The sequence below is a fragment of the Seriola aureovittata genome, chromosome 3, assembly GCF_021018895.1.
Source record: "Seriola aureovittata isolate HTS-2021-v1 ecotype China chromosome 3, ASM2101889v1, whole genome shotgun sequence".
Classification (NCBI taxonomy): domain Eukaryota; kingdom Metazoa; phylum Chordata; class Actinopteri; order Carangiformes; family Carangidae; genus Seriola; species Seriola aureovittata.
The window spans coordinates 12,578,078-12,593,050 of NC_079366.1; the positions used below are offsets into that span (position 1 = coordinate 12,578,078).

General features: G+C 41.2%; 1 protein-coding gene across 1 annotated transcript in view; it reads left to right on the forward strand.

Annotated features, from left to right (window-relative positions):
- Positions 1-14,973, forward strand: part of helz (helicase with zinc finger) — a 59,321-nt gene that overhangs the window by 39,706 nt on the left and 4,642 nt on the right. The window contains exons 22-32 of the mRNA XM_056373104.1: positions 449-632; positions 1,559-1,787; positions 3,219-3,516; positions 7,270-7,315; positions 8,297-8,484; positions 9,382-9,586; positions 9,699-9,781; positions 9,949-10,462; positions 11,971-12,229; positions 12,408-13,071; positions 14,598-14,889. Of these exons, the coding sequence (XP_056229079.1) occupies positions 449-632; positions 1,559-1,787; positions 3,219-3,516; positions 7,270-7,315; positions 8,297-8,484; positions 9,382-9,586; positions 9,699-9,781; positions 9,949-10,462; positions 11,971-12,229; positions 12,408-13,071; positions 14,598-14,889 (2,962 nt within the window). The remainder of the gene's footprint in view (positions 1-448; positions 633-1,558; positions 1,788-3,218; positions 3,517-7,269; positions 7,316-8,296; positions 8,485-9,381; positions 9,587-9,698; positions 9,782-9,948; positions 10,463-11,970; positions 12,230-12,407; positions 13,072-14,597; positions 14,890-14,973) is intronic.

Genomic DNA, 14,973 nt, shown 5'->3' on the forward strand with positions numbered 1-14,973 from the left:
CTGAAAATTGTAAGCTTCACAAAGATAGGATTTGGTGCACTGCTGTAGCTAAATTAAGTGATTATTTACAGTAGATTTTAAAGCTCTCCTAAACTCTCAAGTAGTCAGTTTAGCAGCATCTCAAATCGGTTGGAACTGCAACTGTGATATTTAACCTATTGGTTAGACAACCAAAAAGTTGGACTCTGTGACTGATGTATTTTTCAGTTATCAGTGTATGATGATGTAGTGCATGTCTGCAATAAAAGATGAAGCCATAGCTTCGTATTTTTTGGGCTCATTTTGATGCCTCAGTGCCATACAGCACCTCAAGCCTCCTTTGTTCTGCAAATATTTTGTCCCCTCCTGTTGCCTTTTTGTGCTCATGTAGGGATCATGGTGTGAAGAGACCTTGCATTTGAGCCTCACTGTTTCTTTTCTCTGTCATGTTGCTCCTCTATCTTCTCAGGTATTTGAGATTGTGGAGCGGGTGGAGGAGCTGCGCAAGAAGTGGCCAGTGGCCTGGGGGAAGCTGGACGAGGGCAGCATTGGCGTGGTGTCACCATATGCTGACCAGGTGTTCCGCATTCGTGCTGAGCTAAGAAAGAAGAGAATGCATGAGGTCAGCGTGGAAAGAGTGCTCAATGTCCAAGGTAAGAAAAATCACTTATCATTAGAGGCATGCTGTGTATCACAATATGCATCTATATGTGTGAAGTCACTGGCCTAAACACTCAGACTACAACAATGTATCAGTATATTAATATTTTGAGATTTCAAAATAAGCCTTACTCCCCAAAGGTCTCATTAATATTTCTCCATGAAACTTGTCTCGCATGTTTCTGTGAGTGAGATAATTTGTGTGTCTCTACAGTAAAAAATGTAGAGCTCCATTACCCCAAAGACTAATCCCCACTATCTCCCACTGCAGTTATCAGTGTTTGTGTTGCCCTTCAGATCATCAAGTACCACTAGAAGGAGTGAGGGCTGCTTCTCCTCTGTGTCAGTCCCATGTAGATCCCTCTTATTGCATCCAGCTGCTTTGCATGGTTAATTAACTCCCTCATTAATCACATATGAAGCGTGTGGACACACACACAGGAAAACTGTACAACAGTTAGTGATTAGAATTTGAATATACCATACATTTAGATGATGTTTGCTTATGTTATCTATCAGCCATAAGAAGATGAAATTATTACTATTGTTTTCTGTTCAGTTAACTCTAGTGATTTGAATCCTTTCTTTTATTTTCTGCAACAAGCTAGTACAAAACAACTAGCTTAAAAAGTGGGTTCAGTTTCCACTAATGTCAAATGTCATAGAAGCTAATGGAGAAATTAAGTTCGCCCATCAGTTTAGTTTTCAATCAATGCAATTTTGCTTATTTTTTAGTCAAAAGAACCCTGTGCCTCAAGTCTGTCAATCATAAACTAATCTGAATCTTTCTTGTGTTTCTAAATTAATAGAAAAGATGAATAGAACATTTATTTAACAGTCTTTGCTTCTTTTGATATTATGTTTGACTTGTGTAGCACTTCTCAGAATACTTAGGTCATAATACACAATTTGTTTGCAGGTAAACAGTTCCGGGTGCTGTTCCTCAGCACGGTGCGGACACGGCATACCTGCAAGCACAAGCAGACGGCCATCAAGCGTAAAGAACAGCTAGTTGAGGACTCAACAGAGGACCTTGACTATGGCTTTCTCTCCAATTACAAGCTACTCAACACGGCCATTACCAGAGCCCAATCTCTGGTTGCAGTCGTGGGAGACCCCATCGCACTGTGCTCCGTTGGGCGCTGCAGGTAAATATGAGCATTTTTGACTAAAGCCTTCAGTACCATGACACAGCAGATCTTTATGCTTAAAGTGTAGTTATAATAAATAATGTTTTTGTAATGAGGTACATTTACAGGACCAGCCAATAGGAACAACAAAAACTTCACAAATAACCTTTGTTATTTGTGATTTATTATTGTATTGCATATTACTAGATATCTTATGATGTAGGTATGTTATAGCGAGTTGTAAAGTGTAAAAATCACATGACATGACATAAGGGAAGTCCCAGGTAATCAAAGTTTGTTCTTGAATTTTTGACCAGTTCAGTTTCTATGTGGACACCTGTTTTCTTCCATATACTGAGCTGTTGGTTGCGATCACTGTAGTTTCATAAAGCTATTAGAGGTTGCCATTGGCTGATTTCTTTCTCTATTTGATTTCTTCAGCCTATCTCCACACGTTCCCCACCTCCAATCTCCATAGCAACTGTCAGTTTTGTCTGCTAGTCATTGCAACATGTCAGGTCCTTTGCTGCTGTGGTTGTTCGAAAATGTCAGCCTGCAGAGACACAGCAATTAAAGTGGTGTGTCCAAAACGAATACATTGTTTGCCCAACGCTGACCTTCCTCTTAGAAGCCAGAGGTCCTGGTCAGTGAAGTAGCTGAAGGAAGTGTTAAGATACAGTCAATAGGGAGTAGCTTAGGTGAGTTAGGGTGTAACTAAAGGTCATTACTAAATCTTTTTTGATTGTTGCTGATTTCTGTTTTGTCGATTAGTTTCTCAAAGTGAATAAACCTTGCAATAAGCTGCAGGTACTACTCTATCTATACTCTAAGTAAAACAGCAAATACTCTGGACAGTGTAGTGTTGACATGCAAACGACCTGAGCCTCCACATGTTAATGACTGTAAGTGCACATTTTACATTTAAAGACCTTGGCATGCTATTGCTATAATTTATCATGCTAAGTAATGGCACAGTACAAATGTTAGCACACTAATATTGTGGGTCTCCACCCACTCCTGTATGAGGATCAATAAATATAATACTAAAAACACGTTAAATATTTCTTTCAATTTCCATGTTATCATAATTGCCACTGAGAGATTGTTGTGCCCTTTGTTCTTTTCATGCTTGCAGTCCTGCTACTCTACTAGGCACTGTTTGCCTCCTGGTTTTAATTTTATTTCCCTTTGGTGTGCTCCATCTTCTGCTGATTTTCTATTTCTTCATTCTTCTCTCCTCTCTGGTCTTTACACCTGCTTTTTTCAGAGTTTGTTTTAAACAGATTTGGCCTTTTATATTCAGCCTCCAAGGAGTAATTTGTTACACTGCCAGCAGGAAAAATTCAACAAAATGATCCATGAAACACTCAGTCTAAACAAGGAGAGATAAAGGAGAACAGAAGTAAAACTTGTCTCCATCTGTTGTTTTTTCTTATTTCCCCTTTCCAGAAAATTCTGGGAGCACTTTATCTCCATCTGCCATGAAAACTCGAGCCTTCATGGCATCACCTTTGAGCAGATCAAGGCTCAGCTGGAGGCCCTGGAGCTCAAGAAGACCTACGTCCTCAACCCACTGGCCCCAGAGTTCATCCCACGTGCGCTAAGACCCTTGCAAGGGCACCACTCTTCATCACAGGCCCTCCATCCTCACCATCATCAACATCCTCAGCACGCACAGCCTGCCACCAACAAGCAGGGTCCACAGCAGCAGCAGCAGCAGCAACAGCAGCAGCAGTCACCCCCTAAGGTAAGGTGTTTTCTAAGGAAAGATGGCAAATTGTTTCCATCCACTTCTTTTCTTAATTTCTGCATTAAAAATCCAGACACCAAGCTGTAGAAATTTAAAAAGAAGAAGAAAAAAAAGTCAAACTCCAACGAAATACAATAAGGTTTTGCTGGCTTTGCTGGATCTGCTTCTGCTCAATCTTCTATTCTTAATACAATAAATTAGTGTTCTAAAGGAAAACAGAGTGGGGAGGCAAAAATGAAAGGAAAAAATGTGGGGTAAAGGATGTTTTGAGAAGCTCTAATATTGTGGGGTTTTCTGGGTAATATAATATGCTGGGTAACAACATACTGGTTCGTGGAAATGGCACACAAATTATCAGAAATAAATTGAGTGCTTCTTCATTTTATAGAGGAAAAATGATGAAAATGTTTGACATTTAGGTACAGAGCAGATATCTAATAAAATTACTCACTTTAATTTTCACCACAGGAAATTACTTTGTGGTCGTTCATTTTAGCCACAGAAAAACAGCACAGATAGGAAATTAGCATTGCAGGTTGGCGGAAGGATGTGTTGTTTGATTGTTCAGCTTGGGTTGAAACGTCTTAGTGTGTCTGTCCTCCCTCCTGCCCTGAGGTAAAGGTTAACGAAATCACCACAGCTGCCAACCTGCTGCCATCACCCACTGGGCCTAATGAGCCGCACCTCCGCACACACACTTCCTCTCACTCTCTACAGTCATACTATGTAGCTCACAACCACACAGCACACACAAAGACTGTGCTACCAGTATGCAGTATGCAATGTATTGTTTCCTTCAGCATATAGTGCACATTACTAATTTAAAGGTCAAACCATTCTTGGCACCTCTGTACATGGCTGATGCATCCGCAGCCAAAAACAAACCCATACAAATATAATTTAAAAATAGAGTAATTCCCGAACTTTAATAACTGTCTCAACATAGCTTCTGTTCTGATCAGAAGCCTGTGTTGTTGGGTTGAATGTTGTTGCTTAAATGCAACTTTTTTGCATGTGACTGATGATTGATATCACACTAATACCGCACCCTGTGGGCATTATGTAATTCCAGTTAATCAGGTTCAGTTATTGTGGTGTTTCACAGCACAAAATAATTTCTCATAAATACATTTGTGGAGATGTTCCACTTTTTTCTGTTGATCATTATCGTAGGCTGTGATTCATTCAACAGCAGAGAAGGCTGAATACAATTTGTTGTGGCAATTAATTGTACAACATTTAAACATAAAGTATGCAGTATTTCATTGTCAGACATCCGTATTGCCAGAAATATATGCTTCTGTTGACTTCATATTGAGAGGTTCTGTATTCTGACACAGATGGTGTTTTGGTGCAAGCATGGTATGGTAAAATATTTATTATATTAAAAAGCTGTTTGTATTTTCATCTCCAGCACAATTATGTTGTTGTTTTAATTAGGAATATGATGATATACAAGTACAATTGCCAGTTATTTTAATTATTTATTACTTCTTAAAGTATATTATTTAGAACTTATATTTCGGTTTTATCTGGAACAGTTTAAAGTAAAACTTGTTTGACCTCATCTTAAACACATATTCTTGAGTGTGTGTCCTTATTTTGTCTCCAAAATCTATAACCACATGCCACTGATTCCTCTACGCAGCACAACACATCATCACTTGACAGACAGATGGGGTGTGAGCCATTGACAAACAAATACTGCTACTCTCAAGTGCATTAAACTGGTGCCATTTTCTCCCCTTTCTTTTTATTTGCCTTTCATTAGATGGAAAAATGGTTAGGGTCATTACAAGCAACCAATAACAGTGTTTGACAGGTGACTATACTATACTAGTGTTTTTAAGATCCAGTAAGCAGTCCCTTTCATTCTTACCAGTTCCCTGCTATTTGGGAAATGAAACACACGTTCAGCAACATCCTTTGGGTCCACTATTCAAGTGACTTGAATCGTGTAAATTCAGAGGAAATTTGACTTACTGTTTTCCTAGATCAAATAACCACCTTTCTAGACTACAGGCACAACTTTCAGTCGGGTGTGTTAGGCATTTCTAAGTTATTATTACACCCCAAAATAGCAGCCAAGCGACACTGCTTCTGCTACAATATCAGACCTCAGTCAGTTTTAAAAAGGAAATGTTACACTAGATGTAACAATATTGCACATTTGAAGTATTTATTATAAGATCATTGCACTCTACAGAAACTGACTGTAACATGTAGCAGTTTTATATTTTGTTGTCATATAATGGCAATACCAAAGGTACAATGGTAAATGAAACCATTTTACGCGTGGAACCTAAATATTTAATATCTCTGTTGTTTATTACGTTGTTTGGATGCGCCTCAGCTGAAACAGGAGGGCATGCCGCTGCACACGTATGACCATATTTTAAGGAACAATAAACAGGCTATGATGTGTGTGAGGCTTGCAGGAAAGCAGACCATTGCAGATTTTACTTTGTTTACTGAACGCATCTTGGTACTTGTGCTCTGTCACTAAGTGGCTCCAACATAGTCTCTCTAAGGCTATCTGCAATCTGCTTTCACAGCCTCATCTCTAATTGTCTAATTTTTAGAATTAATCTCATTTTACTCAAAGAAATGACTATAGCCTTCACTTTCAAATATGTTCTGTCCATCCATACTGTATAGTTGCTGGTTTCCCAAATAACGGTAACACATTACAGTATTGCCACTCAGTCCAGTTATGTTCAGCTTTTATTGAGGTGCTGTGATCATTTTTCAAGGTGTATTTATGGTAGTGTTCTCCGTAGTCTACTGGATTATTTTGTAATGATCTCATGGGAGGATGTCATTAATTTCGGCCTCCTCGAAGGAAGCATACACCTTGTCAAGGACTATCTGTTGGCACCACAGTGAAGTGGGACAGACTGCCAGCTCAAGGTAGATTGTTGTGTTATGTTTGCCTGTAATGATTGATAATACAGCAACTATAAATTGATGGATTCTGGGCCTGCAGTGATTGACTGATAGTTTTGGTCTCTTGAATTGTTTGATTTACTGATGAAATCCTTTACTGATGGCTCTTCCATTCAAGTGCTGTTAATAATGTCATTAATTACGTCAGTGGTTTACAAGTGAAATGGTCACTGTGAAAAAGGTCTGAGTGAATACGTGGTGGCTCACCTCAAACCGCCCTCAGTTATCAATTATTAACCTGTCTATATATCTAGAATTAAAATGCACATATTTTTTCCAAATTACTGTGTATGGTTGGTGTATTCAGTTTGGACAAGAACAAGACAATTAATTGTGTATTATTCGTTAAAATAGATTGTTCATAATTATAACTTTATTTTAAGATAAATATATACATAAATGCAGGTAATTCCAAAGGGTGCTCTTACTTTTTCGAGGCTCATTTTAGATCTTGACTATTGCAGATACAAATGGCTCCTGTGCAACAATGCTTTTCTATAGTTGATTCTATAAGAGCAAAAGGTGTCTGCATCACACATTAATATTACAGATTCACATCGCTGTGCTCTGCTGGCCAGCTTAATTCCTGCATCACTGATGAGATGTTGCTCCTATAGCTGTTGTGACAGATGTGGGACAATCAGGACCATACTGCACTTGCTGTATACCCAGTTGCTGTATTTCTTTACAGTTGCCAGGGATGTGTTTTGGCCACACTCCAACCCTTGCTGACATTCTCTTTTCTCCTCTCCATGGACTTGTTGTCTTCCTTTGTGACTTTCTAACGATTCTTTTGTGTTACAGGGGAAACATGCAAACCACACAGAGCACCTGCCACCTGACGGATATGGTGAGTTTAGCAAACTGCCCATGTTTACCCCTGTTGATTATCTAAATATAAAAAATTTTTGTCAGTAACTCATCCTGCACTCTGTGGCATATACAGAAGTACAACCACACTAATTACAATCAAAATAAATTTCATGGAACCTTTTAGGTTTATTCCTTATTATCTGGATAATTTAGTAACAAACTTTCTAAACAAGCTGCCTCTTTTCCAGATGTGCAGACAGAGTTGTAGCTTAAAGGGGAAACACAACGTCCCTTCCAATATAAAGTAGTACTCTCATCACTCTGTGTTGCAAGCTTCAACAAACCTTAAGACGACAGAAAATGGACAACAGTATGCAATGAAATAGACTAAGATGTAACACTGACCATGTTTATACATACAACCACGAACAAAGGTCCTCACTGCACTTCTGTTCTTTTCACTGCATTTTTATATTATGATCAGGTTTTACCACAAAGCAATAATACTAGAGTTTCCATTTTTTTTTCTTTTTACTTGTCTTACCACACACATACAAGCACACGTGTTGACAGCTTGATATGAACCAGTCTAATGCAGTAGCCCAGATGGATGCATGAAGGCCTGAGGCTACTGAAATCATCAGAGCAATGCAGCCTTGAACAACACAGCAAGGAGTTTGTAATACGATGTTCACTAGGGGAGTACAATCAGTTTGTTTCAGACGCTTACAACTGCAAATTACCAGCAAGCTTCATTAGCTGAAGCTGAAAAGGATATCTAATTAAATCTGTGCAAATAACTTCCTCTACCCTCCATGTTAAGATTAATACAGGTTAGCCATCAGCGATTTATTTTTTGCCGTCCTCTCCTTCAGAATCTCAGTGTATAATCTAACATTTTCCAGCCTATTAATAACTAGACACACCTTGTGTGCTGCTTGCATCACTGTGACAGCTCATTAGGGTTAAGAACCGTTTGCATTTACTTGTGTTACCTTGCCCCCTTCTCTCATTGCAGTCCAACCCAACCCAGCCGTGCTGATGGGAAACCCTATTCGGGCATTCACACCACCCTTGGGTGGCACAGCAGCTGGCATGGGAAAATCACCCAGTCCTGTGCAGAGGATAGATCCTCATACAGGCGCCAGTATCCTCTACGTTCCCGCCGTGTATGGTGGAAACATGGTCATGTCCATGCCCCTGCCGGTAAGTTTCCTGCCTCTGGTAACAAATTGACAGATAAATATACAAGCCTGTATTCTGAGCCAGTGTGAGCCAAGCTGTAACAAATGCTGTAACATATGCAAGTCATATATTTGACCTTCTACAAAGGATTCTTTCAAACTATTGTTGTAGAAAAGAACCTCAGAGAATATGTGAAAAATAGTGCATATTTTGACAAAAATCTATTTATTTCACAGTGTGAGTATTTTTTATTTTTTTTTCTCATGCAAAGTTGCCAGCTCAGGTTAATTGATATGAAATCAAGCAATTACTTTATTTGCTTCAGATTTATTGGTTGGTTGGATCATATGTGGAAACAAAATCCTTTATTTGCCAGTAAAGTGTCTTTTATATAAAAAAAAAAAAGTGTTGGTGTGCAAAATAATCTCATAGATTTTCTCTCATAGAACAAACAGAATACTTACATAGCTCTTCTTCTTTTTGTTACTATTAGTGTATCAAAGGAAAAATACTTTTTCAGTACAGGATTTTCTTGAGTCATATGACCCAATTGCACTGAGGCTCTCTGTAGATTAGTCCTCTGTTATATTGTAGATCATTTCTCTGTGTGTGTTACTTGTGTAATATTGTACGGAGAAATAAATGGTTGAATGAGGAATGAATAAGTGGATGATTCGACATGGTTTCTAGTACAAATAGGACAAAATGAAAGCATGGATAAGCATTACCATTCATACATCCTTGATGTTTGTGCATGTGATCATGATTATAATGAAAGCACTAAAACATAGGTATTTGGTTTTCATACATTGTTTATAATCACCATTCTTAGGAATGTGATATCCATAAATCACAGTATGTCATTACCCCCCTGTCCACTGTCAAAGATCTGCACATTTGTTTTTTTATTTTCCCTAGTTGCCTTGGCCAGGTTACCAGAATCGCTTTGCTGTGGACCCTCGCATCATGAGCCACCCTGCAGCCATGGCCTACAACTTCAATCTATTGCAGGCCCAGAATCGAGGCTCCCCCATCCCTTACAGTGGGGTGGGCCACCCCTCTCCTCTCGGCATGGGCCAGCCTAGCCCTGACAAGGAGCTACAGGCAGACCCCATCAGAAATGGTGTGCCTTGATTTTAATTACTACATCAAGCAACCACCCAAAGCACATCACTGTAATTGTATGCCATAGATGTATAGATTTAAAGTTAATTTTGGTTTTGACTTCTTCTTAGGTAAATTAGAAGGATGTCCAAAGTCAGAACAGAGCCGTCTTCAGACACCAGAGAGGAAAACCACCGACATGAAGGAAAAACAGGCAAGTCGTGACATTGAAGCAACTTATCTCTTTTATGTAAACCAACATTACCAAAGCTGAAACATGTATGGTAAGAGCTTTGTGACTGGGTGATGATGACTTAATTGGGCAACTACAATGTCTATGCTAATGGACATGTTTGGATTGGTCTTCATTTTTTGTTCCAGGGAGATTTGGACACAGGGCAAGGTCGAAGTCTTGACTCACAGACAGACGGGCTAGTTGGATTTCCCAATGCGCTGCTCCATCGAAAAGACCCATCAGCTGCCCAGAGACCCCTCAACTACCACCTGGCACCACCCAACCCAGCTTTTCCTCCACATCCTGCCAGTGGAAGACCCTTCCCCCCACAGTACCCAGTCTCCAGGCTTCCTTACCGGGTCGGCCAGCCTCAGCACCCAGGGATGGCCCAACAGAGTCAACAGCAGCAGCAACAGCTCAGTCCTGCCTACACTGGTGGTAGCCACAATGCTTCCTTCTTCAGTGGCCCCATACCACCTCACAGGGCTGTCCAGTCTCCCACTTTGGATGGGCCAGAATCTGGTGGGCTGGAGGAGATGAGTAGCTCCATTAGGACTCCAATGGGCCACCCAGGAGGCCACCACCCAGGCCTGTCACAGCATAACAGGGTCAATAGCTTTGGGGAGGACGGACAGGATGGAAACCTGGGAGACGGTCTTGGTGAGTGTAACACTAAAACTTATCCCTCCCTTAGGCACAGGGAAACTGTTAAAACACCCTTAGCTCTAGAATGCTGAATGTAGATATTTTATTTGGTAAATTACTTAAATGATTAATTGTCAAATTTGTCATTGACTAATTTACTTTCAATACATAGTATGCAGTAAACCGTTCCAGCATGTGTGTTGAGAAGACGGGAGTTGCGAAAGATCTCATGCTGGTTGCTTTACCAGCTGTAGATTATTTTCATTTCATTTTTTCATTGAAAGCGTGCCTTTTTCATTGTTCTTTGTTTTGGTTTTAATCCTCTCAGAATGGGAATGGTGCACTTCCTAATATAGAAATTTACAAATAAAGGCTGGTTAGCTGAAAGATGAATTGCGTTAATGATGAATCTTTTTGATATTAAATTGAATTGCAAGAGGATTTGGGCATGTCGAGTCAGTGTCCATGTTAAGGCTGACTCATCAGCAAAGATGCATGTAAACCCTCTGTACATCTTTGCATGTGCAAACCAAAATATTACTTATGCTTTTTGCATCTCCAGTTCTGTGTGTCAAATGGCCAACACTGAACTAAAAAGGAAAGCTCTCTCTCCAGATGAGAAGGTTTGACAAGCTCAGCAGGAAATCTGATTGACTGTGTGGAGAATATGATGCAGTGTGGTTTGATCTGTCCAGGAGAGTTTCTATCACTCAAGCAAACAGCCTGTCTGAATGACCCTCAACTCCTGGTTTTCTGATGGATCCTCTGTAGCTCTCTCGCTGTTATCAGTTCAGGTGCAGCAAAGGAATCTCCCTCCTCAGCATTGCAACTGCCACCACTTGATTGCACTTTAGATGAGACTCTGCCCAGAGAACAGCCTGCTTTGTATGCAGTTTCCTTTCAATTCTCACCCTGATTCCATCTATAATCACTGGAGGTGCTCAGTGCCTTCCAACCGGTTTTCTCTCTCGCATATAAATTTTTTTTTATTATTTTAGTTTTTTGGTACCTTTCCTATTTTATCACTACATATTGATTCATAGAGAACCTGGTTAAAGAGATTCCCACCTCCACTGTACAGTAGCCCACAGAATCAGGAGGACAACACCAGTGACTCATACGCCATTTATGTTGGAATGGATTTTAAGCAATACATTCTCTAGAGGGTCCAGAGTCAAGAAGTTTCTGACAACAGCAAACATGACGACGGTGGAGGAGGTCATTATAATCTACTTCTCAAGAAAAGGCAATAGCGGAGGCAGTTGTAGACAGTGGTTGTCTACATCGCATACCTCTCCTCGTAAAGTTACGACATTTTTAAAATTTCTTTGTTGTGTCCTGTGGTCGTGTCTCGCTTGAACTATTGACTACACTGTCCCCACGATTTCCGGTGGTACTGCTCCGTTCTGTCCTTATCTGTAAGCTTTCAAAAAACGTGCACAAATATAAATGAAATGAACAGATATGTATCTAACGTTTAGCTTAAATGTGCCTTAAAACTAATCACATTGTTGCCCTTTCAGACCTCCAGGGTCCCTTGGCTCTAGAGGCCCTGAGCCAGCAGCAGCAGCAGGCAGCCAGGCTGGGCCAGTGGGGAGAGGCAGCGGGCCCTTTCCTCCCAGGCAATGTCGCCTTCCCTTTGCCTCAACAGCTTGCCCACCTTGCTCAGCCCGGCATGGCTCGCATCCCACATCAACTGCTCCGGGCAGCTAGTTGGGGCCTCAGTGCCAATATGGAGGATGAAGCTGTTTCTTCTGCCTCCACTGGACCACCTTACACCAGGTTAGACTCAACACCACTTTGTGTTATTAGTAATTTGTAATGGTCTGGTAACTTGGCGCCAAAGCGAGATTTCAATTTTATTATAGAACATTAAGATGGTGTCTAAATTCTTTTCCTAGCTGTTGCTACAAAACATGAAACCAAGTTCAAGTGTAAAGAGATACATTTTTAATCCCAGGTACCCGGGCCTGTTGAGAGAGATTCCCCCACAGGAACAGCCTGAACCCAGGGAAGCAGCTGAGATGCAGCCCCCACCTCAGTCTCGTCTCCTCCAGTACCGTCAGTCCCAGTCCCGTGCCTCAGGTGACCCCTCATCCTCTTTAGCCACCACCTCGAATCATGCTGGCCCTTTCCCATCAGGACCTTACTCCCATGACGCCGGTCGCAACCTTCTTAACGACAACCTTCTCAACAACCCAGCTCTGCAGCAGCAGCACCCGGGGAACCCCCTATACAACACTGGTAGCTACCCACATCAGCCACCAACTCACTCTGCCAGCCCCCCTCCCTCCCAGGTCAAATACCTTCTGCAAGAGGCCCAGTGGTCCCATGGTGGAGCTGCATCGGTGAGCCCACCACAGCAGAACCACCTGTTAGGGAACCAGGGCCACGGCCTTCCTTACGGACTGCCCATCATGGCTCACCCCAGCAGACAGGAGCAAGTCCACCTGATGCAACTTCACCATCAGCACCAGCAGCAGCAGCAGCAGCAGCAGCAGCAGCAGCAGCACCACCACCACCACCACCACCAACACCAACAAAGTCAAGGTCCAGACCAGGAGTCTTACCACCCACTGTCCCCCAGAACATCAGCAGCCACAGCCCTTCACAATGTAGATGAGGTATGGATTATTTATTTACTTGGCTCACTATCTGTTATTCAATAAATCAATTTGCAGCATCAACTAAAATATCTCTGTGCTAAAAGTACAGAAGATGCTGTAGTTACTGTATTTTCCCTTATTTATTTTTATTAATCAAACACTTTTTCACATTGTTTGTGTACCTGAAGGAACAAACCCCTGTATTTTCACATATATTGACAACATGTTCAACGAAGACTCAAAATCACACGTAGAATTCCTTGCAAAAGTGAGTTTATTCACAGCACTTTATGTTCATTAGTATTAAAATGCATTATGAAAAGAACTTGTGTTATTACTCTGTCTCACTTCCTACCTGGAAAAGTGAGAAATTAGAAATTAATGTTGTGTTTAATTCGCCTCCATACTGGGGGATACTCACAGATGTTACATTTTATAATGTGTTTAGTCTAGTCAGGCTTTTTTCTAGTATTCATCTCAATCTTGCATGAAGCAGAGATTTCAAAGTCTCCTAATGATCTATGCTAACAGGCAAATGTGGATAATTAGGGGCTTAATTCACCCAAATTTGAGAAGAGATGGAGAATGAATATTATGATATGCAGATCAAATGCTGTATTACAAGGAGAAGATGGATTACATGTATTTCTTTGCTTACTAAAAAGAACCTCTGAAGATGTGAACAGTTGTTTACTAGGCTCGGTTTCAGTTCAGTTTTTTTTCTATTAGTATCAAGTATGATCTGATAAATAAGAAACTACCTGCACTAGAGGGACGGGTTGTATAATATTAAGTCTGTAATACTTACAAAATGAGACGGACACGCAGATGCCAGCAAATTTAAACTATTTATAGCAAAGAAAATAAACAAAATATTTTGGATTGTGAGGTGTGTCGGTGAGTAACACCAGCTGTGAAAATGTGGATGTGTGTTAACAATGTAGTGAGAGGTGCAGAAACAAACAAACAAAAAGGCCAAACAAAGCAGAAAGGGGTTGCAGGCAGAGCCGAGACAGAGAGAAAGCCATGCTGAAGGCTGGGTCCTTTTCTCCAGATCTGGCTTGGCCTCTCAGTCAGGCTCCTCTGATGCCTAAGAAAGCAACACCCACACACACACACACACACACACACACACACACACACACACACACACACACCACACACACACACACACACTCTCACCCACACATACACACACACCCACACACACACACCCACAAACACACACACCCACACACACACACACACCCCGACAGGCTGGGCAGGGGCCGTCACAATGAGCACAAAAGATGCTTTGTACACAGCCATGACGCATTTTGTATAAGTATAAAACAGTTATTGATAAACACTTGTAAAGAAGTATTTTTCCCTTCATTTAAGTTTCAATCTTGATGCTGGTGATGCCTTTGTGCTCATTATTTTATGCCCCACAGTTTCTTAAGGTGTCACTTTTATTTTTAGGCTCATATTGCCTACCGTCCTGTCTGACTAAATGTCTCGTTCTTACCTTCTCTCTTCATCATCCATCTTCGCTGTCTGTACAGTATGAACCCAGGGGTCCAGGTCGGCCTCTCTATCAGCGCCGCATCTCCTCCAGCTACCCAGATGAACCGTCTCCAGCCAACACCCACAATGCCCTATCCCAGCAGTCCCAGCCCTGTACGTCAGACCCCCAGGACCACCCCCATCCACACATACAGCATCATCAACATCCTCACGCCCACTACGTTTATCCCTCACATGACCCTTGGCCCAGTAATGGTGGGGGTCCCGGTCCGTTCCAGAACATTCCTTGTAACGGAGCCGGCACACTTGCTCAGCACCGGGAAATTCTGGGTAGGCATCACCAAATTGTTGCTGTTAGTAATTATAATCTTGTTATGTTTGGTTAGTTTAAAGTCATAGATGTGTATTCTGTAA